The 23,508-nt window shown below is 45.7% G+C and overlaps 1 protein-coding gene across 1 annotated transcript in view; it reads left to right on the top strand.

Annotated features, from left to right (window-relative positions):
* Nucleotides 1-23,508, top strand: part of LOC108512687 (voltage-dependent R-type calcium channel subunit alpha-1E) — a 313,873-nt gene that overhangs the window by 278,975 nt on the left and 11,390 nt on the right. The window contains exons 38-46 of the mRNA XM_017848045.1: nt 3,917-4,044; nt 9,222-9,318; nt 11,477-11,582; nt 12,448-12,555; nt 13,105-13,230; nt 13,404-13,608; nt 18,215-18,326; nt 21,413-21,541; nt 22,589-22,769. Coding sequence (XP_017703534.1) covers nt 3,917-4,044; nt 9,222-9,318; nt 11,477-11,582; nt 12,448-12,555; nt 13,105-13,230; nt 13,404-13,608; nt 18,215-18,326; nt 21,413-21,541; nt 22,589-22,769 — 1,192 coding nt within the window. The remainder of the gene's footprint in view (nt 1-3,916; nt 4,045-9,221; nt 9,319-11,476; nt 11,583-12,447; nt 12,556-13,104; nt 13,231-13,403; nt 13,609-18,214; nt 18,327-21,412; nt 21,542-22,588; nt 22,770-23,508) is intronic.

A 23,508-nucleotide genomic window follows, 5' to 3' on the forward strand; every position in this document is an offset into this window, starting at 1 on the left:
TGAGCTAACGGGAGATGTGGGCAGCCCACGCAGTAGTCTTGGCTTTGTTCCTCTGCTAGCCTTGGCCCTTTAATAGCCCTTTTATAGCATCTATAAAATGGGAGAAAAAAAGACTTAATAATAGTGTTTTATACACAATGAACTGATCCATGTGTTTTAATATACTTCCTTCTTATGTATGTGAAAGGTTTTTCAATAAAAAGAAAAGAATACACAACAGTATCTTATTTACAAATATAGAAGTATAATGTATAAAGAAAAAAAACCCCTGAAATTTAGAAGAATGCTATTGATGGGAGTTTTCCATTTATCACATTTTCAGTATATTTTTATTGAGTGGCCACTGTGAGGTTCAGTCTCAGCAAGGCCCATCCCTCAGTCACCAGTAGTCAAGGGGTGAAACTGGCTCTCAGCTTCCAGGAATCGGTGCTCACTGCTAGGGTGAAATGGAGCGGATAGAAGCACATGTGGACTTCTTTTATCTTACATGGTTTAAGTGTTTCATAATAAATATTTGAAAGAAACCAAAGATAAAACTGGAAATTAATTAGAGACCATAAAGGTACTTTTGGAATTTTGAGACAGAGGGAGCTGCATAATTCACATTACTGTTATTTTTAATGAGGCTATATTCGGTATGAGATGATCTGCTTTCAGATCTATATGAGACTGCCTTTGTGACCTTGGACAAGTCACACAGCTTCTCAACTCAAACCAGCCACTCTACAGAGATTTACCCCCACGATGTGCCCCAGGCCTTATGCTGGAAGCTAAGAATACAAATGTGAATCCAAAGCAATTCTGTCCTTGAGGGGTGATGGTAATTAAACCTGCCTCAAAAAGAGTTGGAGCAAGTGTAAAAACAAGTAATAGGTGTGACTGTACACGTTACACTCATAAAGACTGTACAAATGAAAAGCGGTAACAATGCTAATAGTTTTTGTTGACATTAATACTAGGTACCCTGAAAAGAGTACAAAAGAAATGTCTGGATACATGGAAACCCCTTTATAACCCAGGCAGCGGTTGAACAAATTCACTGTGGCTCCAACCTTAGAGGCAGAAAGACAGGCCTGTGTTGGGATTAGGTTCACCTGCATGAGACGGAAATCTCCAGATAACAGCAGCTTAACCAGGAGGGATGCTGATTTCCCTTCCATATCAGTGAAGTCTGGAGGAAGGCAGGCAGTCTGGTTATGGTGGCTCCACAGGGGTGTTGGGGCCCCAGACCTACTCCTGCTTTCTGCTCCATCACCTCTGTGGTATGTCCCTCATCCTCAAGGAAGAGGAGACACCTAGACCTCCAGCCATCCATCTCTACTCTACTCTAGGCAGCAGGAGAAAGGAAGAGAAGAGTCGAGTCTGGCTGTTAGGTGTGACCAGCAGTCTGTGTATTGTAGAGAGACTCCAACCATGTCCTTTCTCCACACTGTCTCCTTATCCTGTACACCCTGTGTGCATAACTGGCACCTCTGTGCACCTGGCCTCCTTGACCTGGGGGTCCACAACAGACTCCAGTTCTGCTACCAGTTGTTATCTATCAGGCAGGACCCTTTCACACAAGAGACAGAAAGCCCAGCTAAATCCAGCTTCAGTTGAGTGGGATTTTACAGGCTCCTGTAAATGAGGGGTCCTGGAGCAGAGCAGGCTTGATATGGGGCTCAGATGATATCACCAGGTCCAGTTTCTTTCTGTTTACAGATCTTGCCTCTACCTTGCTCCATCCTTGTGAGTGCAAATATCAACATCCCAAGATGGCTGTAGTGGCAGCTCTAGACCTCACATTTTCACACATTTAAGAGCAACAGGAAGAACTATTTTGCCCTGAAGATTCAATACCATTTTATTGGTTTTGATGGGATCACCAACCACAGTGCCCAGGGAAATGGGATTTAATGACTAGTTGAGGCCTGGGTCACCGGAGAGTGTCCCATTGAATCTCACTAACTGGGAACAGCCAAGAACCTGGGCCAGAAATACAGTGAATGGGTGAGCAGGGCAGCCAGGAAACAAGGAAACTGCTGTTGACCATCAAGTCCTGTGGATTCCACCTTTGTTAACTCTCTGCTCTGGTCCTTGCTGTCGTCCTGCTCCTGGTAGATTCAGGAGTACTGCAACATCCTCCCTTGGTTTCCCACCCACCCTACATGCTGCTACCAAGAGTTCTTTCTGAATGCAAATGTCCCTTTATCTCTCTCCTCTCTAAACCCCTTTAGTAGATCCTGTTGCTTACAGAACAGTCTAGATCAGTGGTTGGCAAACTACAGCCCTTGGGACAAATCAGGTTTACCACCTGTTTTTGTGTGGCCAGTGAAATAATGGCTTCTACATTCTTAAATGGTTGAGGAAAGAAAACAAAAGATGAATGATGTTTCATGACATAGAATTACATGGAATTCAAATTTCAGTGTCCATAAGCAAAGCTTTACCAGAACACAGGCATGTTCATTTGTATACAGATGATCTATCTGGTGCTACAACAGAAAAACTGAATAGTTACAGCAGAGACCGCACAGCCTACAGAGCCTAACATATTTGCCATCTGACCAGTTCACTGATCCTGGTCTACACTCTTTAGCTCAGTGTATGAGATGCTTCTGTGATCCGGCACTTGGATCCAGCTGCTCTGCCCTCCTTGCAGATCCCTGGCTATTCCCTGTCCCTGCATACCTCTGTGCTGGCTCCTTTGCTAAAACACCCTCCTCCATGCCCATGTCTATCTGGTGAACGGTACTCAAGCATCAACTCTCTTATACATTTTTTCATCAGCCAGGAGAAGTTGCCTTCACACTCCTTTTTGTCCCCACCGGAACCTGCATATGCTTCTTTCATGGCTCGTAAAATTTGTCACATTTGTATGTTTCCATTACATCACAGTCTCTACTCAGTACCAAATAAGTCTTGAAGAGCATTCAAGTAACCACATCCAGTGAAGCCCTGCTGTGCTGTAAGCCCTGTGCTGGGCATGGGAATATACCTCTGGACAAGAACTTTGTTATCTCACATCTCTGGCACCTGAATCTCTGTTTGGAACATAGTAGGTGCACAGTAAAGGCTGGCTAAACAAATACGTGGAAGACTAGGGATATACAAACTGCTTAAGAGCCAAGAACAGGCCGGGCGCGGTGGCTCAAAGCCTGTAATCCCAGCACTTTGGGAGGGCCGCAGACGGGCAGATCACGAGGTCAGGGAGATTGAGATCATCCTGGCTAACATGGTGCAACCCCGTCGTCTACTAAAAATAGCAAAAAAATTAAGGCTGGGCGAGCGGTGGCAGGCGCCTGTATCCCCAGGCGCTACTCGGAGTCCTGGAGGCAGGAGAATGGCTGTTGAACCCCGGGAGGCGGAGGTTGCAGTGGCTGCACGATCCGCCGCCACTGCAGCTCCAGCCTGGGCGGACAGGAGCCAAGGACTTCGTCTCAAAAAAAAAAAAAAAAAAAAAAAAAGGAGCCAAGAACAGCTTAAAGTCATCACAACAGTAGACCATGCCATCAGCTCTAAAACATCCTACCAGTTGTTCTTTGGGCTGCTTTTATGGAGCAAGAATGAAGGGGGAGGCTAGGGAGGAAAGGTTGGCATCTGGCCTTGACTTCCTCTAGCCCTCAAGAATGTTATGGCTGCTGGTGTTCCCTCTGCTGCCACAGTAACAAATAAATGGAACAGATAATAAAAGTGACTGTGGGGTACTCTACAAATATGAAGTGGCATAGAAATGTAAAGTAAGAATGCTCACACAATGAAAGTGTGGTACAAATAATGAAAACGTGTTGCATTCAGTAAGATCAGTGGTGCTTGAGCTAGGAACTTCAGCCCTACAAACTTTTGAATTCTTTTCTTTGCCCTGAAGCCTGTTTTCCTGCTTCCTGAGCTCTACTTTAGGTTTCCCCTAACCCCTGTTCTTCCCTTTGCCCTTCAGATGCTCAACCTGTTCGTGGCCGTCATCATGGACAACTTTGAGTACCTGACTCGGGACTCCTCCATCCTGGGGCCTCACCACTTGGACGAATTTGTCCGCGTCTGGGCAGAATATGACCGAGCAGCATGGTGCGTAGGCCCCTCAGCCGTCCCAGCAGGGCCCAGAGCAAAGGTCTCTGGAGTTCCCAGGGAAGAGGTCGGAATTGGAGCCACCCAAATGCCTGCCTGTTGCAGAAGGAAAGGAGATTCCTCTTGATTGTGGCCCATGGAAGAGGCTCTGGTATCAAGCCAGTCACCAAAGACTTCTGAATCCTCCTTTCCCCTCTTTCCTTCTGTGACAGGGTTTCCCTTTTCTGGGCTGGTCTTATCACCCAGGTCTCACCTCAGATTATTTAGGTTCAATCCCAAGAGAAGTTTCCCATAATCTTTTTCTGCCAATGGTTTAGTGGACTCCTTTGAGTTACCAGGGGGTTTGACAAAGGTTTTGGCCAGCTGGACATCTGGCCACCATGATCAGTGCCTATGAGCATTTTCTCTTTCTCATTCCTCTCAGCAGATACAGTTGGATATAACTCTGAAATTATTCTTTTTAAAAAACCAAACAAGTTGTTCTTCCAACTGTTCCCTTAAACATTAGTGGATTTTTATTAGATGGACTAAATTAAATGGTAGGAATTGGTGAAGATAACCTCTTTACTGTCTCTCTTGCTGTTGAGTAGTTCTGAAGTGATAGCGTGCCTTCTAGGCTCTAGAGCAGGGATTGGCAAACTACATCCCATGGGCAAAATTCAGTCCATTGTCTGTTTTTGCAAATAAAGTTTTATTGGAAGACAGCTCAACCATTCGTTTATGTATTGTCTCTGGCTGCTTACATACTACAAGGAAGAGATGAGTGATTGTGACAGAGATGGTATGGTCCTCAAATTTGAAAGTATTTAGTATAGAAATATTAGGTTGGAACAAAAGTAATTGCAAGCCATTTTTGCATCAACCTATAGTTTACTGTCAAAAAATTTACTGCCAAAAACATTTGCTAATCCCTGCTTTAGAGTATAAAGGCAGAAAATACTCCCTTTTTTCTTTTTTGGCCTTCATGGCTGAGGACAAGGTGAGAGTTCTGTGAGTGCTCACTCCAAAGGAACTGTCCTGTTTCAGGTCATTTTAGCTTTTGGGTCTTAACTCACCAATCGTCTATCCATTCTGGTCCCCCTCTGAAAACTACTACAAGAAATGTTATCCTTCACAGGCATGGACCAAGTTGCTTCCACCTGGAACCCCTTCATGATCAGAGACTTTTCCCAAAATCTATCCTCTGGTGAGGCTGCTGAACTTGGGTCACTGTTTTAGCGACTGGAAGGGTGAATCAGAATTCTTTCCTTCATTAATTATTAATGACTTAGCGTACAGAGTTATCTAAATCCATTCCTATTACAATGGCTGAGCAACAGCTTTTTCTTTCTGGTCTTACTTTCTAGTAAATAGATCTTAGAAAGCAATGGGCAGTGTGTTAGAGGAGAAGGCAGCCAGGCCTGCGTGTCTTCAGCTCCATGGCCTTGGACAAGTCACATAACCACTCTGGGCTTCTTTATCTGTAAAATGGCGATCGTGATACCTACATAACTTGCAAAGTGGTTGTGAGGATGATATTAAATCATGTGTATAACTGTTATTATAATCAACAATAACCACACGGGAATGCTACTTGGAATGTCTAGAAAATCGGCCTCTGTAAGCATGGATATCTATGGGATTGGGAGCCTAAGAAGGGACCTCTTCACTCACCCAAGAGGAGAAACCAACTGTGAGCAAAAAAGTCCATTGTTCATCTGGGCTCACTCAGGTATCCTTGGCTTCCAGAAACCCCAGCCTCTTGTGGTTTCACTTATCTTGGGATCCAAATGCCATGTGTATAAAGCATGCTTCTCCCTACTCTTTCCAGTTGCTGGGAAGAAATGATTCCATGAGGATGAAACATGAGACTCAGACATGTGGACTGGGAAAGAGCAGAAAGACAAAGAATTTCTTCTCTGTGCTTTGAAATTCACAGTGTCACTCATTCTAGTTAGAGTTTGGTTGGCTTTCTTTATAAGGTGGGTGAGGAAGACTAACAAAAGTAACGTGAGCCAATGTCTTCAAAAGGAGGACTGATACCAGTTGCAAAAAATGTCAGTCTATAGCCACTTCCAACCCACCTACTTCCCAATCTCACTAAGGCAAAATGAAAGGACAACTGGCTAAATTACCTCAAGAGTTGGGAGACTTGGCGGTACTGATGAGCTGCTATCCAGAAGAAGAGGAGGAATCAACCCTCAAATTTCAAAAAGCCTAGGAAGAGTAAAGCTGGGCTGAAGCGGTAGTCTCCATATGGCTGCCAGCAAGGACTGAATGCACAGAGGTGGAGATGGCTGTGTTTATAATTTCCAGCGGAAACCCTGGTCTGTACCAGGATGTATACAGACCTGCAAATTCCTGGGCGTTGCTTCTTTTTCTGGACCCTGACAGAGAAGATGCTGTAGCCACTGAAAATTAATCAATCATTAATTCTATCCCTTCCATAGGAAGCTAGTACTCTCTAGTGGGCTCCTGGGAAAAAGGTTGGTAAGATAGCTAGAATTCTGGCTGACTCCAGCCAAGCTGTTGTTGGCTGAGTGGCAGGAAGAGGGCTTGCGGGGGAGAGTGTTCATGGCTTCCTCCCTGGCTGCTCTCTGAACACAGACCTCAGCAGGCTCCTACCGAGTAGAGAAGACTTGCCCAAGCTGAACGCAGAAAAATCTGTCACAAAGAGAAGCAAAGCCCTTTGTGATTTCCCTCATGCCAGCTGTGCTCCTTGCTAATTAGCCTAATGGGAAATTTGTCTCTTCCAGACTGCAGAAAGCCGCTGACTTTCCACTGCCCCTGACAAGCGGGTCTGAGTAACTGACTGTAATCAGTGTCTGTGAAAAGCAAACAGTTCGCAGTCCACTTCAAGGCAGCCTGGCATCTGCTCTGGACAGCAGTCTGAGTCATTTGTGAATTAGCAGGCTTTGTTCCTAGAAGCCTAGCTAGAGCCAGGGCTGTGTCTGCATCTGGCCAGGTATGGGCCAGATAGGTATCATGGGGTGCTCTTGGTCATTAGGCAGTTCCCTTTGGCATTGAATGGGCACTGATTTCCTTAGAAAATTGCAGCAGTACAGTTTGGCAAGGTAATGGTTCTCTGGTGCTTACTGTTTTCAGTCTCTCCTGGTCTGGCTTTGCCAGGCCCAAGGAAGGAAGCTGCTCTGACCTCTTTCAGCCATCCTCTTCATGGCTAAGCTGTCATTTATTTCCCACCCTTCTCTGAGTGTCCTATTAACCCACCTGTGCTTCCTTTACAGCGGCAGGATCCCGTATAAGGATATGTACAAATTAGTGCGGGTCATCTCGCCTCCTCTGGGCCTGGGAGAGAACTGCCCCTACAGGGTGGCTTGCAAGGTTTGCCTCCCAGTCCCCAGCCATGACCTGCCGTGGGATGCAACATCTAACCCCTCCTCTCTGTCCTCTGCTCCACCACCACTGTGCCACATGAGGGAACCTTCATGTTGCTTTCCTTTGAGTTTAAAGAGGTCCAAACCCTTCCAGAACCAGCAGCTGTTATATAAGCAGAAGGGCATACTTTGGGGAAAAGGCAGAAGAGTTAAGAACTTCATATGAAGACCAATGTGATCACTCTTCTTCACATGCACACACCCATGTATGTGTATGTACATGTATACACACCACACACACAGGTCCACCTTAGTCTGTATAATCAGAGGGACCTCTCCTTTCTCTATAGAATGCAGAAATGTTTTTAACCCAGCAAAAGAATTCTGGCTTATTTTCACTGGAGACAGAGAAGCCTTGTTTTAGCAAAATAGCGTCATCATCCCATATGTAATTTATCAAGTACGATCCCAGAGATCCCACCCTCCTAGCTCCTGGATGGTCTGGTCAGAATGACTATGAAAGCTATAGGACAGAAGGGGTGAGAAACAAAGAGGGCAAGAGGTGAGAGTAGGTAAAAGAGGCATGGATTTGGTGCTGTGTGGAAGAAGGTAGTAATAGCTCAGAGAGTCTGGGAAGATCACAGTGAATGAAGCACTCCTGAGCAGAGTCCATGCCTTTGGGTTCCTGCCATGGGTTGCTGTGAGGGATCTGAGGGGGCTGTCATAATTTCCAAGTCACTTCTTTGTCAGACCAAGGATATTGTTCGGGGGGAGTAGAACCTCCCTGCTCAACTCTGCCATACCCGGGGAACTCTCTATATCCCAATGGCTCTACTAAGCCCCTATGTAAGGCCAAGCCTGCTAGGTAAGGAACCCTCTCCTGGTGCAAGTGGAGGGAAGCATGGGCTCCCTGGGGCATAGCACTGCCCAGGCAGCTGGAAGATGACCTAGGCTCAGGAAGGATGCCAGCCTGGACAATGGGATACAGCTGGCCTGGGATGGTGACACAGTGATTCCATACTCAGGAGGCTGGACAGCTGCCTCTGCTGAGACTCTTTAAACTCCACCCTGGTGAAACCCGCAGCCGCATGTGGGAGAGCTGGGGAGGGTAGCATGGCATGCAAGATGCTCTTCCTCCTCCTGTTTTTGTTTCTTCTGTCCCCAGCATGCCATCGACCTGGCACATGCTGGGGAATAAAGAGCAGTCTTGTCCACAGAGCCAGGTGGAAGCAACGGGGCCAACTCTTTGACAGCAAGCACAGCCCACCACCTTCAGTGCAAGACGCCGCCTCCTGCTGCACACACACCACAGAGGGGGGATACACGACGTTCTGCCTGTGGGTTCAGTGGAGAATAGCCTGACTTTCAGGCCAGCGCCCCAGCCGGGGTCAGAACCTCCAACCCATGGCTGGAGCACCGTCTATCCGGTTTATACCGCTCACACACAGCCCTGGGAATTGAAAATAAGCTGTGCTGTATTGGGGAGGGATGAAGGGAACAGGGAAGTCAGGGGAATGTTAATCGAGGAGAAAATGAGTCCCTGTGACTGTTCCCGTGGAGAGTCATAGGGACCGAAGGTTGCCACCAGTGTTCCTGGGTCTGTGTGGGGCATGATATAAACCGCACCAGGATGGAGTCATGTCTACGATTTGCCTTGATTAACAGGTTTCCTATTCTTTTCCCGTTTGTCCATTTTGTTTTTTCTTCTCCTGTTTTCTGTATTTTGTTCGTTTTTGCTCTCTGGGAATGCCTGTTCTCCTCTCCTACCTGTCTGCATCCTTCTCCCCACTTCCTTCTCCTTTCCCTGCCACCTCCCTGCCCCGCTAACCCTCCCCATCCCAACTCACCACCCTCCATGAGCAGTGGCCGCATCCATTACACTGAGATGTATGAAATGCTGACTCTCATGTCACCTCCGCTAGGCCTCGGCAAGAGATGTCCCTCCAAAGTGGCATATAAGGTAGACCACCCCTTCTTTGTTCTGGGCTAGAGACCAACAGGAAATGGGATCTAGTTGTGGGGAGGCCAGAACATGGGGAGGAAGCCAGGCTGGGGAGGTGGAGGAGGGAACTAAGGAGGAAAGGCACGATGAGACTGAAGAGTCAGGAAGGTTCCCAGGACAAAGTCATGAGATAATACAAGGAATGGTTTTTAATACTGTTCAACATGTTTTTTTATGTGATATTTTGTGTTTCTACAAGTGTGTGGCTTCTTGTGAGTGAGTTACCTGACAAGCAGTGTTAAGTGATGTGTTTCCTTTTAGAGGAGGCAGAGTGGTGGCCTATGGGATGGCATATATGGGCAAGAAGGAAGCCTACAGCAAAACAGCTATCAGTGCTCATATGCAAAGAAATATCTTCAATCAGATAAATTAAGGAAATCATGCAGAAATTCCTTTATACATGGAATTGTTAGGAGAAAATTACTTTAAACAAGAAATTTTTAGGAGAGAGGAAAACTCATAAGAAATGTTTTTACCCATGACAGTAAGAATGGCATAGGTTCCTTCTAGGTCTAAGAAGAAAAGAGGAACCTGTCTTCCATCCTGTGATAGACTAAGGAATGCAGCTCTATCCCACTAACCCAGCTACCCAATTCTCTTGGAAATACTCAAAATGAAGGGAAATCATGGGCACAAGTTGTATTCAGCATTAAATCTGACTTACTGGCATAACATAGTTATAGGGCCTGGCCCCGGAGTTATGGGTGGATTCCCCCATGGCTTGCTGCTTAGAGATTATTGTACACAGGGAGTCATTTGCCCTTGGGGTGCTCATAGCTTTCGGACATGAGTTGTTTTGCCACCCATTAGTAATAGTTACTGTCGGTTCCCCTTTGCTATTTAGACTGACCCAGAACTCTGGAGCTCTTTCATTTACCTAGGAACACATCATAGTAATGTTTCCACTCCTCTAGATGTTTAAAGAATTGGGAGAGAGATGGAACTCAAATCCAAACAAGAAACTGGCTTTCCACTCTTAAGACACCATGTGGCATCAGCTTTAGGCAGGATGCTGCAATGGAACGTTAGAGACCCTTCTTTGGGAAGAGGTACTTCCCTCTCTGCCAGGCTGGTGGTTCTGCCAGAGGACATTCTCCTGCTGCTACCTCAAGTTGTATGGCCCCAGAGAGCATCTCACTGGAACGTGGCCATTAGGGACCCTCATTCCCCCCAGTACATGGCTCCTCGTGCACAGCTTAGGGGCTGGCATCCTTTTTGCTCACGATGGCCACATCCAAAAGTACCAGGTGGTAGAATGTGGCCTTGAATTTGTGCTTCTGGGATGAAGCTTGGTGGGAGAAGGGGAGCGGGGGTTGGAGGAAAAGTAAAAGAACTCCAAAAGCAAGATACTCTCTGGAAAGTGGATTTGGCCATTTCAGTGTGATCCCTTTCTTTGGGTGAGGGGAACAAGGCCTGCCCACTCTGCTCCTGCCTGGGCCACCCTTCTCTCATTCTGCCTTCTCCGCTCTCCCCATCCTCCTACCCCAGAGCCTGTTTGCACTCTCCCCCTTGTTCACCCTGCTCCACCTCATCCTTTAGACAAGTTGGACTTATGCATGTTCAATCATGTGCTGGCAAATTTCATCTATTAAAGACTCAAAAAGGGGGCACCAGGATGCATCTTTCAAGTTAGATAAGCAAAGCAAAATCTCATTTCTCACTGTATTTCCATGTGAGTTTCAGGGGGTATTCATGGGACAAGTGGAAATATGGAGCAGCCCTGAACAGGGAATGGAGCCACCTCCCAGAGCTGACTCCTTTCCTTGAGACACTTCTTTTAGAAATCACTTCCCATCCTTATCAAAGACATTCTTAGGACTCCATCGGGGGAGCCCTACAGAATGATTAGGGAAGCTCCTTCCCTTTGGAATTTGGCATCATTCCCTCAGTGGAGAAAAAACAAACTCAAAAAAAAAAAAAAAAAAAAAAAGCAGCAAATAAGCCTTAAATGAGAAGCAGGGAGAGAAGGACTGGGGCAGGGGATGGGGATCCTTGCCCTTCTTTTTTGTCTGTGCATTTGACCTCTGCCCTTTTCTTCCTTTCTCACTAAGGTGTCTTTCCATTTTTTTTTTTTTTTTTTTTTTTGCCTGCTGTTTCTTTTTTCTCTTTCACACAGAGGTTGGTCCTGATGAACATGCCAGTAGCTGAGGACATGACGGTCCACTTCACCTCCACACTTATGGCTTTGATCCGGACAGCTCTGGACATTAAAATTGCCAAAGGTAAGCTTAGGAAGGGAGGTGGCAAGGAGGAATTCTGGAACAACTCATGCAGGTGGCACAGGATGGAGATATTTGAACTGTCATCTGTCCAGCTAAGGACACAACAATGCAGTCATCTGAACATCAAGTATCTGAATCAACTAATATTTACCATTTCCTTCTGGTACAATGAATGGTTTGATCATCACCAGGGCTTCTTTCAGCTTTAAAAGTAATGATCTTCAGTGTCTGGCTCACAATAGATATTCTAGAAATATTTATTGACCAAAGGTTAATTTTGTCCTTTTTTTCCATATATGTTTATTTTTCTGAAGTCTTGAGAGGCTTCTGTGGCAGAAGGTGCTGTCATAGAGGCCACGGTAGTGTTTTATTCTTCTTGATTTCTAATCAATGGTTTAGGAGAGACCAGGTTTACTACTACTTCCAGGTGGACCTTTAGCCTTTCTGCTCTTGTGCAATCTAAATCCTTTTTAAAATCAGATCACACAGACTATGGAGTTAGGGTTGCTGGAAGGATTGCTGTATGGATAAGAAAGCAGAGGAACGTACTTGCGGCTATTTTTATTTTCTCCTCTGATACACTGAGCACCCGGGAGGCTTTTAGAATGAATGAGGAAGTTGCTCTTAGTCTGAGGGTCTCGGATCTCTTGGCAGGATATCCCTGAGTCACTGAAAACAGGAGCCAAAATGTGTTCTGCTTCTTCAGCAGAAAGACCTGGTATTGCAAGATCCACTGTCACTAAGTGCCAAGATTTCTTCTTAAAATATGAGGTGCCCTGCTGATTTAGCTCCTACCTCCACCTTCTCCCTCAGTCCTGGTTATTTCCGGGTCTATTCTATTTATTAGTAATTTATCTTATTCTAGGTGGTGCAGACAGGCAGCAGCTAGACTCAGAGCTACAAAAGGAGACCCTAGCCATCTGGCCTCACCTATCCCAGAAGATGCTGGATCTGCTTGTGCCCATGCCCAAAGGTTTGGGTCTTCTCCTGGGTATCCTTGTCACTGTGGGCCCAGCAAATGAAGGCTATGTCTTTTGGGGGAACCCAGAGTGATCAAAGAGATAAGGGAAGTTTGCCCTTTTATCCTTAAGTCCCTTTTGTCCTTATTAATTGAAAACATGTTCTTTAAGATAGGTCACTGTGGTTGTGGATGAGACTTCCTGGGTGTATAGCTCCTTCCTTCCGCATAATACTCCTCAGCAAACCCTCATGGGAGAAAGGATGTTGTCACTTAGCTATAGAGATTTAGAATGGTAGGCGTGATGCTTACTCATGTACTGCTTATCCTCAGTATCATCACCATCACTAGGTGGGCATGCAGGCCCCCTGAGGACAGATCAGGGGACCTATGCACTCTGCATCCTCAGATCCTGGGACCATGGGGACCCTCAATATATGCTGGATGAATGGGTGACTGACAGCACAGACCTGTTCCAGAGAGTGGGTAACAAAGCTTAGAGGTTCCTCACTCTATCCCATCATCTTCTCCCTCTTCACCATCATGCCACATTTGTGTTTTTAGCCTCTGACCTGACTGTGGGCAAAATCTATGCAGCAATGATGATCATGGACTACTATAAGCAGAGTAAGGTGAAGAAGCAGAGGCAGCAGCTGGAGGAACAGGTGAAGGTCAATGCCAGCATGCTAAGTGGGTGGGCCACGAGGAGTTGCAGGAGGGGATAGGCCTGTACATCCCTGGGGCATAGTGCCCTGCAAGGACTTAGAAGCAGCAGTAATGGGTGCAGGGCCCAAGAACTTTGTAGTGACGTGGAATTAGAAACCCAGTGGATCAAAGGTTAAAATGGTCAAACAAGGGATAAGATAAGTTATGTGCCTGTATTATCCATGTAAATTGTATTTTCCCCATAGCAATCTCCATAGTCATTGGAATTGTTTTCTTCTCCTTCCCTCTTTTACCCAGAAAATGCCCCATGTTCCAACGCATGGAGCCCTCATCTCTGCCTCAGGAGATCATTGCTAATGCCAAAGCCCTGCCTTACCTCCAGCAGGACCCCGTTTCAGGCCTGTGAGTAGCACCAAAACATCCCTGGCATGGCTGCTTGCAATCTGTCACCCATGCTGTTGTGCAGACCCCAAAACTCACTGCTCAGAAGGGCCCAAGAATGAATACTCTGAGCTTGAGTGATCCTTTTTCTGAGGTTGAATATCTTAAAATGATTTTCAGCAGGAGTAAGAGAAAAGCAGACTAAGCATACTTAGCACTGTGGTCAGCGTCAGAGACGGCGATCACTGTGAATGAACAATAGAAGGGAGTTTCACTTGTCTTTTAATATACTTGGGTCTTAGTTGTAGTTCTGTTGCGACGAATAATCATCTCCTCTCTAATTCTTGGCTATCGCTTCCCTGTGGATCTAGTGTCCTGCTGGAAGATAGAGCCACCCTCACAGGTGCCATGCTGGCTGAGTGTAAGAGAACCACTAGTAACTGCTTTCCCTGAGGTTGACACTTCTAGCGACACTATTTGCAGGATCTCACTTGATTCCCACTCTAGCAGCCTACTACACCCTGGAGGTATATATTAATATCACCACTTTACACATGAAGAAACTGGAGACTAACTGAGGTTAACTACGTTGCCTAAAGTCATGGCTAGTAGAATGTGGAACTGGAATTTAAGTTCCTTATTTCTGACCCCAGAGTGTTTTCCCTACACCATGTTTTCTTTAATAAACAAAAGGGACCTTACTTTTTCTATAATAGGAGTGAAAATAAAACACAAATGAAGGAATTTTCCCATCCTTCTGAGTGATAAGCCTTAGCCCCAGTTAATCTACTATAGCATATGTATCTCATAACATTGTATTTCTGTCATCAGCATTTAGTGTGCACCCAAAGAACACAAGTCTTTCTTTTCTACTCAATGTAAATGAGCTTTTGTGATTGGATTTAACAAAGTCCCAGTTCTTACAAAACCAGGAATCACCAAATCACTTTTTTTTTTTTTTTTTTTTGAGACGGAGTCTCGCTCTGTCGCCCAGGCTGGAGTGCAGTGGTGCAATCTCGGCTCACTGCAAGCTTCACCTCCCAGGTTCACTCCATTCTCCTGCCTCAGCCTCCCGAGTAGCTGGGACTACAGGTGCCCGCCACCACGCCCGACTAATTTTTTGTATTTTTAGTAGAGACGGGGTTTCACACTGTTCGCCAGGATGGTCTCGATCTCCTGACCTCATGAGCTGCCCGCCTCGGCCTCCCAGAGTGCTGGGACTACAGGCATGAGCCACTGCGCCTGGCCCAAATCGCATATCTTAATTACTAAGAGAGTGATACCCAGGACTTGGGAATGAGACCTCTGTCGGAGTCATTTGGAATTGCTCAGATCATTTCTTTCTTTCTGCCTGTGGTGCTGGAGATCTGTTTTTGAAAAGCACTGCTTTCAGATATCAAAGTCCAACACCTTTGGAAGAGAAGACAAGACGAAGAGTCATATTGGTTTATATATATATATAATTTGATATATATACTATATATGTGTGTATATATATGTGTGTGTATATATATATAATTTGATGTGATGAAGTGCAGGGTGTGAATTCTCCTGTCCACAGAAAACAAGTCAGTGTTTATCTTCTGCTTGTGTAGGAGGGAGGGAGGGAAGGAAGTATGATCGGAACAGTGGGACCTCTCCACTGGAAGGGTTTATGCTGTTTTTTGTTTGTTTTTTGTTTTACCAGTCCTTGGCTTAGAAATGGGGGACACACCCCCTAAATTGCAATCTCCGTTTTATCTACATTTTGCTATACAAATTAACCCCCCACCATAGGATCACTCTGGCTTTTCTCCCATATATTTATTGATCCATTTACTCATTGATTTTTACCAATATTTTTTAAGAGCCAATATGGCCCCAGAGCTGGCTTAGGCACTGGGGCTATGGCAGAGAACAGGTCCCCATGGAGACAAATCTGGAAGAAGAAATTACAAGAACAATACAGGCAAACAATGCTGAAGGGTGGGCTGTTGTGATGTCATGGAAACAGCTCACCCAGTTTGAGGGTTTAGAGAGGCCTTCCTGAGGAAGTAACATTTGAGTGAGACTTGAAGACAAGCTCTTCAAGAGTGGTAAGAGAAAGTATGGTAAGTTTAAGGAACCTAAAATCTGTCATGATGGTTGGAGCATGGAGAGCTCAGAGGATGTGTTAAGTTACGGATTTGGAGAGATACACAGGGGCTAGTATTTTGGGGCATTATAAGCGGAACAAAGAAGTTGGATTTTGTCTTAGGATAATGGGGTTTTATGCATCACAATGATGTGATCAGATGTGCGCTTTTTAAAATTCAGTCTAGACTAAAGGGATTGGAGGGAAGCAATTCTAGAGGCAGGAACACCATTTCGTAGGTTATTACAGTTGTGTAAATTATCAGTGAGAGTAGCTTGGACTAGCAAGATGGAGACAGATGGTCAAATGTCAGATATTTGGTAGATAGACTGGATAGGATTTGGTGATTGATTTGCTACTTGGACTAAAGGGGAAGGAGGAAGCAGAGGATTCTGGGTGAAGCCTTTGGTAGGTGCATGTTGGTATATTTCCTGACATGGGGACACTGGTGGACCAGCAGGCTGGTTCCTTAGAACCATCTGTGTTTCTAGAGCCATGCATCATTGTTCAGTAGAGGTTGATCTAGGGGTACAGTGGTAGACATAACAGATAGGGTCACTCCCTCAAATATGATGGAAAACCAGACATTAAACAGAGAGATACTGGAAAGAAGAAAAGTTGCATTTTCAGTGATTTAATTATGGAAAGAGTTTACAGGGCGGTAGGGAGTTGGAGTGAAGTGTTCTGCACCCTTGGAGTGGCCTCTATTAAAATCTCGAGGCAGAAACAAGCCTAGCCTATCCAATGAACTAAAAGAGGCTGGCGTGTCTCGAATTCAGGGAGCAAAGGGGAAAGTGGTACAAGAGGAGGTTAGTGAGGTAGGGACCAGATCGCGAGGGAGGCTGTGTTCAGAATTCTGGATTTTGTGCCCCAGCTTGACAAGGTTTTCAAAGTAGGAGATCACTCTGGGTTCCAGTTATTCAACTCTGTTAAGTGATTCCAAGGGTCCTCTCCCTCTCTTGAGGATTCTATAATTATTTACTCTCTGTAGGACAAAAAGGAACCCATTTCTTTCTTTCTGAGACATGATCTCACTCTGTTGCCCAGGCTGGACTACAGTGGCACAACCGCCTCACTGCAGCCTTGACTTCCTGGGCTCAAGTGAACCTCCTGCCTTAGCCTCCTGTGTAGCTGGGACCACCCCAGGCATGTGTTATCACTGCTGGCTAATTTTTTTATAGAGACAGATCTCGCTTTGTTGCCCAGGTTATTCTCGGACTCCTGAGCTGAAGCTATCTTCCTGGTTCGGCCTTCCAAAGTGCTGAGAGTACAGGTGTGAGCCACAGTGCAAAGCCGAGAACTCATTCTTTTACTGGCTGTGCTCAATCTTATTCCCAGTGGTTCTCAGGAGATGCCACCGTGAGGAAGATGACTGACATTAGGCAGGTCATTTAAATATCGTGAAAACTCAGCAAAAGCTCTCACTGGAAGCAAGTGGACAGATTAGGTGACTCTGCTCTTCAGATCTTCCTCTGTAATCTAAAATTCATACCTATGGATTGTTTTTAAGTAATTGGCAATCCTTGCTCATGCCTTGAGTTTTCCATTGGATGCAGTCATTAGCAGTAGACTTAAAAGAAATGGTATCCCATCTCTCCCTCCTAGCTCCGCCACCAAGAGAGCTGCTACCCAGCCACTTACCCCAGTCCTTCCTCCCATACTCTGGAAGCTCACTCTGCGTTCTTGAGCAGGTGAGATGGTAGCTATTACCATACTGGTGGCAGTCAGCCAATAATTTGGCAACAGGCACCACATTCTCCAGAAAGCTCGGCTGCTTCTTTCTCTCCTAACCAGCCCAGTGGATCCCCCATCAGGTTAAGAGTGTCTGGAAGTACTAGACAGTGGTTTAATAACAAGCCTACTGTGCCAGTTCTCCATTCGTTTCCCTCGGAGGCCTCTAAACAACTGGGCAGACTTTGTCTCTGTCCTCTTTTCTCACCACCATTTAAACCTCTTCCTACATTGCCATCAACCAAGAGGTTTTCATCTCATCACCACATCTGAAATCCTTCTCAGTTCACGAACCAACAGACTTAATGTATGGTACATGGTAGTCCTTCAATAAATGGCAATGGAATTGGACTGAATTGTTTTGTTCAGCCAGGGATGTTGGCAAAACAAGACCACATTCTTACTGTGAGTAGGGAAAATTTTTAAAAAGACCGTGGCTGCTTAATACTGAAACAAACTGTTCGCTGTGTAGACTAGGGTGTTTCTCTGCCAAATGGGGAAACTGAGCAGAAACAGGTTTACAATCTAGCATTGGTTTTCCATATGGCTGAGCATGACAAATGATGCCATTTGTCATAGATATGCTAGTCCCCAGAATAATGAATGGTTCCAAAGGCAGGATGCAGGTTGAAAACACCAGCCTCTGTCTTTTCCGGTGCAAGTTACTAGGTTTACAAAAGCCAGTCAAGGCTAAAGGGTGTTGCCCTACTGGAGTGGGAACTGCTAGTGGCAGCCGTGACATGACTGTCCCTCATTACTTCTGGATTTGACATTGCTTTTCAGGAGTGGCCGGAGTGCATACCCTTCGATGAGTCCACTCTCTCCCCAGGAGATATTCCAGTTGGCTTGTATGGACCCCGCCGATGATGGACAGTTCCAGGAACAGCAGTCTCTGGTGAATGCATGAGTTATATGACCTCAAAAATATTTCCGTGGTTTCCTGATCCCTCTTACTAATTTTAATACATAGTCATGGTCCGTCAGGAAAATCCATTCTGGTAGTTTAGCCAATTGCCCTGGAGGTGTCCTGCCTTAGCCCTTTTCTAGCCCAGTTTCTCCTGTGCTCTGACAATGTTCCCTCTTTAGATTTTATAGTCCCAGAGGTCCCTTCCCTGCGGCAGGAACTTAAATTGCTTTAGGCCAAGCCCTATTAGTTTATGGCCCTGAGTATCAAGTGTAAGACCAAAAGTCACATACAAAATCTTGCCTTTGATGGGGAGCTTAAAGATGCATCACCAGAGAATGAGTGATACCAACCCTGCCTCTTAGTGTACCTAGGTACAGCTTGTGGGACACACGAATGCCCCATGCCATTCCTTAGTGATGCCCACCTCCTCTAGAACCTAGCAGCAGCATGTACCACAGTGACAAGCTCCCTGCCAGGAGGCACAGAAGACTGTCCTACCTCTGCTTTATGTGGATTCAGTCACATTGTCCCTTTTGGTCACAATTCAAAGACATTGTAACAGGACACTAAAGTCACTTCCCTGACCCCAAAATGAGTTTATTAGCATAAATGGTAAAATTCCTGGCCGGGCACAATGGCTCACACCTATAATCCCAGCACTTTGGGAGGCTGAGGCTAGTGGATGACGAGGTCAGGAGATTGAGACCATCCTGGCTAACACAGTGAAACCCCATCTCTACTAAAAATACAAAAAAATTAGCCGGGCTTGGTGGCGGGCGCCTGTAGTCCCACCTACTCGGAAGGCTGAGGCAGGAGAATGGCGTGAACCTGGGAGGTGGAGCTTGCAGTGAGCCGAGATCGCGCCACCACACTCTAGCCTGCGCAACAGAGCGAGACTCCGTCTCAAAAAAAAAAAAAAAAAAAAAAAAAAAAAAAATTCCTGAGAGACCTATTGAGTCAAGTGAAAGCTTGAAGGAGAGAGGAGAGATTGAAGTTTTGGCTTAGCTAATACAAAGCTAAAATATGGTTCCTAAACATTGACTTTACCATTATTCCTGGTTTAGGAGCCATGAGCTCAAGGTCCTCCACCCCAACCTCAACTTAGAATTGAAGCCCAAGCAGTCATTGGACTGAAAAGAAAAAAAGACAAAACCCAACCATTGCAAAAGTCTGTACAGACAGCTTGTACTGAGTTCCATATCATTTAAATTCTGATTCAGCTGTGGCTCTTCTCTCCCCTTCATTTCTCTCCTGATCCCTCCCTGCTGCTACTGTGTACCTCAGAGCCACCCTGAATGAATGACGTGTGATGGAATGGGCACCCCCTCAGAGGGCGAAAAACACTCAGCGGCTCAAACAAATGTATTATTCTATCTCCTGCGAGTGCTGAGACAGAGAATCGTGCACAGTTGTGTGGGGGAAGACAGTTTGTCCAGACACCCCCAGGGCTGAGTGATTGACTGCCTGAGGGTGTTCTTGATGAGGCGGGTAGGAACTCGTGGAGTCATTCTCTGCCCTCCCCTCTGAGGAACTTAGCACCAAGACCTGTGGAATAATTGGTACAGAGAGTTTGATTCTTAAAAAGGCCTCACAGCATTTTGCCTGCCTGGGGATGTGTCTAGTGGGAAAAAAATTGCAATAATGTGTCCTTTTTTTCACAGGGAGACTTTATGACATCATTTCTGCGGGTTCCCCAGGGCTGAGCCATAGTGCCAGGACTTTTTGGATATGTGTTCATCTCATTGTCAGTACTGGTGTCTGTAATTCAATTCAGGTGTCAGCCTGTGCTACACACTCACCACTGTGTACTTCTGCCCATCCCTCGGGGCCGCTGCTCCATGTCCCGAGGCGTGGCCATGATTGTGTGTGTGCATATGGAGTGTGCGTCTCACACCACCTCTGAGACCTGTAGACTGCAGTGTTGTTACCACGTCTGTTTGGAGTCAGAACTGTGTGCTGTATAAAGCATGTGCTACAAACACTATAACTCCCTCAAGAGCACCATAGCACATGTCTTGGGAAAGTACCCCTCCCATACACACCGGAAACCACTCAGCCAAATGGCCACAGACGCTAAGGTGGGGGTCCCAGACATTTTCTTTTGGGCAATGCCCTCCATGTTTTTAGGATGTCATTTCCTAAATATAAAATAGCTTTTTCTGGTACTATCTCCATCTGCCCAAGATGTTCTTAGATCTTTTTGTTGGGTAGCCCACGTAAACATCTCCCATACCGCTCTTTATGCAATGATACTAGCTATCTGTATGGAGCATGCACGACTGCCAAGCTAACATTCTTTAACCAGGAAACTAACAAAAATGACAGAACCTTAGAGATTTGCAGTCCAACCTAATAACATTCTAGGCTGGCACAGCCCAAAACAATAGCTCTTAGCCATGTGTGGCTAGTCCAAATAAAATATAAACTAATTTTTATATTGATTACATGTTGACATGCTAATATTTGGATATATTCAATGTTATTAAATTTCTTTTCACCTTTTACAACATGGTTACTTGGACATTTAAAATTCTGCAAGTGGCTTGCATCATCCTTCCATGGGACTGTGTTACTCAGGGCATCCCTGACAGCCACCCACCACATCTTTGGATGGTTTCAATCAGAAGAAAACTCTTAAAGTCATGTGTCTTAAGGCTTGAGAAGACATATTTGACATCAGAAATTGTTGACTTCCCTTAGAATACTGGTTTCCATTTAATTGATGAGAGTCTTCTTCAGATTAAAAGAAAAATCCAATGCTACCACTTCTTGAAAGCGAACTTCACATATCTGAAAAGTATTATACCCCACAGTATTTGTTGCAGAAAACAATAAAATCTGAATCATTGCTTAGTGATGAAAAATAGGTGACCTTCAGCACTCAATCCCAGCTAGAGCTTCCTGTCTGGAACATATAGCGCATAGGTGCACACAAAAACACACACAACTGAGACCTTAAAGCTGCAAGTCTCTCTTTTGAAAGTCGTTCTTGAGGAGGCTGAATTGTCCACTGGACGTGAGAAGCAATGAGATGAAACCAAGTCCCACAAGCTTGGCTGTGTGTTTATTTCCAGGAGCCAGAGGTTAGTGAATTAAAAAGCGTGCAGCCCTCTAACCATGGCATCTACCTTCCTTCGGACACCCAGGAGCATGCGGGATCTGGGAGGGCATCCTCTATGCCACGTCTGACTGTGGATCCCCAGGTAAAAAGCAACCACCTACCTTAATGCAGTGGCATCCGGGCTGTATTAGCTGGGTTATGGAATAATATCTGATATTTGCAGGTGAGCCCTTGACTTGCCCGCACCCCTTCCCTATAAATAAAACCTGGCTCATGGGCCTTCTCTAATAGAGCCTGCTCCTCCAGTGTTTTCAGTGACTCCCTAACCACAACAGCCCAGCCAACAAAATTGCATACCTCACTCTGGACGGGCTATACATCCTCAAGATTCAACCAGCCACGCAAGAAATACTTTCCAGGATTTTCTCTGTGTACTTTTCCATCCTTTTTTCGTTTCCTGACTCCTCCAGCACATATGCAGTTACTTACACACACAGCTCTGTGTCAGGACTGTCTGTCCTAACCAGTGCAGGCCACGCCTCATTTCTTTGTCTGTTTTCCTGGCTGCTTTCTCCTGTCTGTCTTACATCAGGTTTTGACAGAGACAAGAAGTTTTTGTGGATTTGTTTTAATATGTGTGGCAAATCAAAATGCCAGAATTTAAAATGGGGCTAGGTGGGATTGATGGCAGCAGAGGGAGAGTGATACATGCTTAGCACTTGTTAAATTGCAAGCTCTCCTGGGCTGTAGTGCAGAAGGGCAGGTACTTCTCTGGCAAGGGCATTAAAAAAAAAAAAAAAGCAAAGCTATGTTTCTTTCATGGGGTAGCCTCTTAGACAATTGCCGTCATATGTTTCAAAGCAGCACGGTATTTGCTGCACCCATGGTAGAGGGCTCTGTGGGAGCTTGCACAGTGCCTGCCTGCCTGCATTCTGCTTGGCTTTGTACACTCAGCTACAGGAAGAGAAGATCCTGGACCATTTCCAGTGACTATGTTAACATAACGTAAGGATACTTTCTTGAACAGTTTCCACCAGCTAAGGTTTGAGCAAGAGATTCAAAGGAAGTTACCATTTGCAGGGGTTATAATTTGCCTTCCTCAACGTCTCAGTCTTGCCGCTTCTGTCCTTTTAGATCTTTTCAATCATTAATCCATACCTTGTGTTTCTCTGGGGGCTTGTATTTCCAGGTGGTGACAGACCCCAGCTCCATGAGACGTTCATTTTCCACTATTCGGGATAAGCGTTCAAATTCCTCGTGGTTGGAGGAATTCTCCATGGAGCGAAGCAGTGAAAATACCTACAAGTCCCGTCGCCGGAGTTACCACTCCTCCTTGCGGCTGTCAGCCCACCGCCTGAACTCTGATTCAGGTGAGGTCTCCAGTGTCCAGCTCTTTCATCAGGCAGTGGGCTCCTGCCCTGACGGACTTACTCTCCGAGCACTGTAGATAACCAGAAAATAATTTAGAGACAAGGGTTGAAGAAAGTGAAGGATGCTCCTTACCAAAGGGAATTCCTGTATGTGACTTAACATCCTGGAAACAGGCCAAAGCCCTCCTCTGTGTTCACCAGAAAGGCTGTTGCAATCCCTTCCTTCTGGAGCAGGGCTATACAAATCATTAGAATTGAGGGAGCTTTTCAAATAGTCTTCTGCAAACCCACTGGGGCTTTTTAGGAATGTATTAGAGACTCACTGTGAGGACTAAACTTTAACCACCAATTCCACTTCAACCCAAACAGTACTACCTGGAATTATTTCCTGTGTTTCAATTTCTTTTTTTTTTTTTTTTTTTTTGTTTTGAGACAGAGTCTCGCTCTGTCACCCAGGCTGGAGTGCAGTGGTACAATCTTGGCTCACTGCAACCTCTGCCTCCCAGGTTCACACCGTTCTCCTGCCTCAGCCTCCCAAGTAGCTGGGACTACAGGCACCCGCCACCACACCCCGTGAATTTTTTGTATTTTGAGTAGACAGGGTTTCACTGTGTTAGCCAGGATGGTCTCAATCTCCTGACCTCATGATCCACCCGCCCCGGCCTCCCAAAGTGCTGGGATTACAGGCGTGAGCCACTGCCCCCAGCCTGAATTTCTTTTGGAGCTTTTCAGACAAAAA

The sequence above is a fragment of the Rhinopithecus bieti genome, unplaced genomic scaffold (assembly GCF_001698545.2).
Source record: "Rhinopithecus bieti isolate Rb0 unplaced genomic scaffold, ASM169854v2 scaffold_27006, whole genome shotgun sequence".
Lineage (NCBI taxonomy): Eukaryota > Metazoa > Chordata > Mammalia > Primates > Cercopithecidae > Rhinopithecus > Rhinopithecus bieti.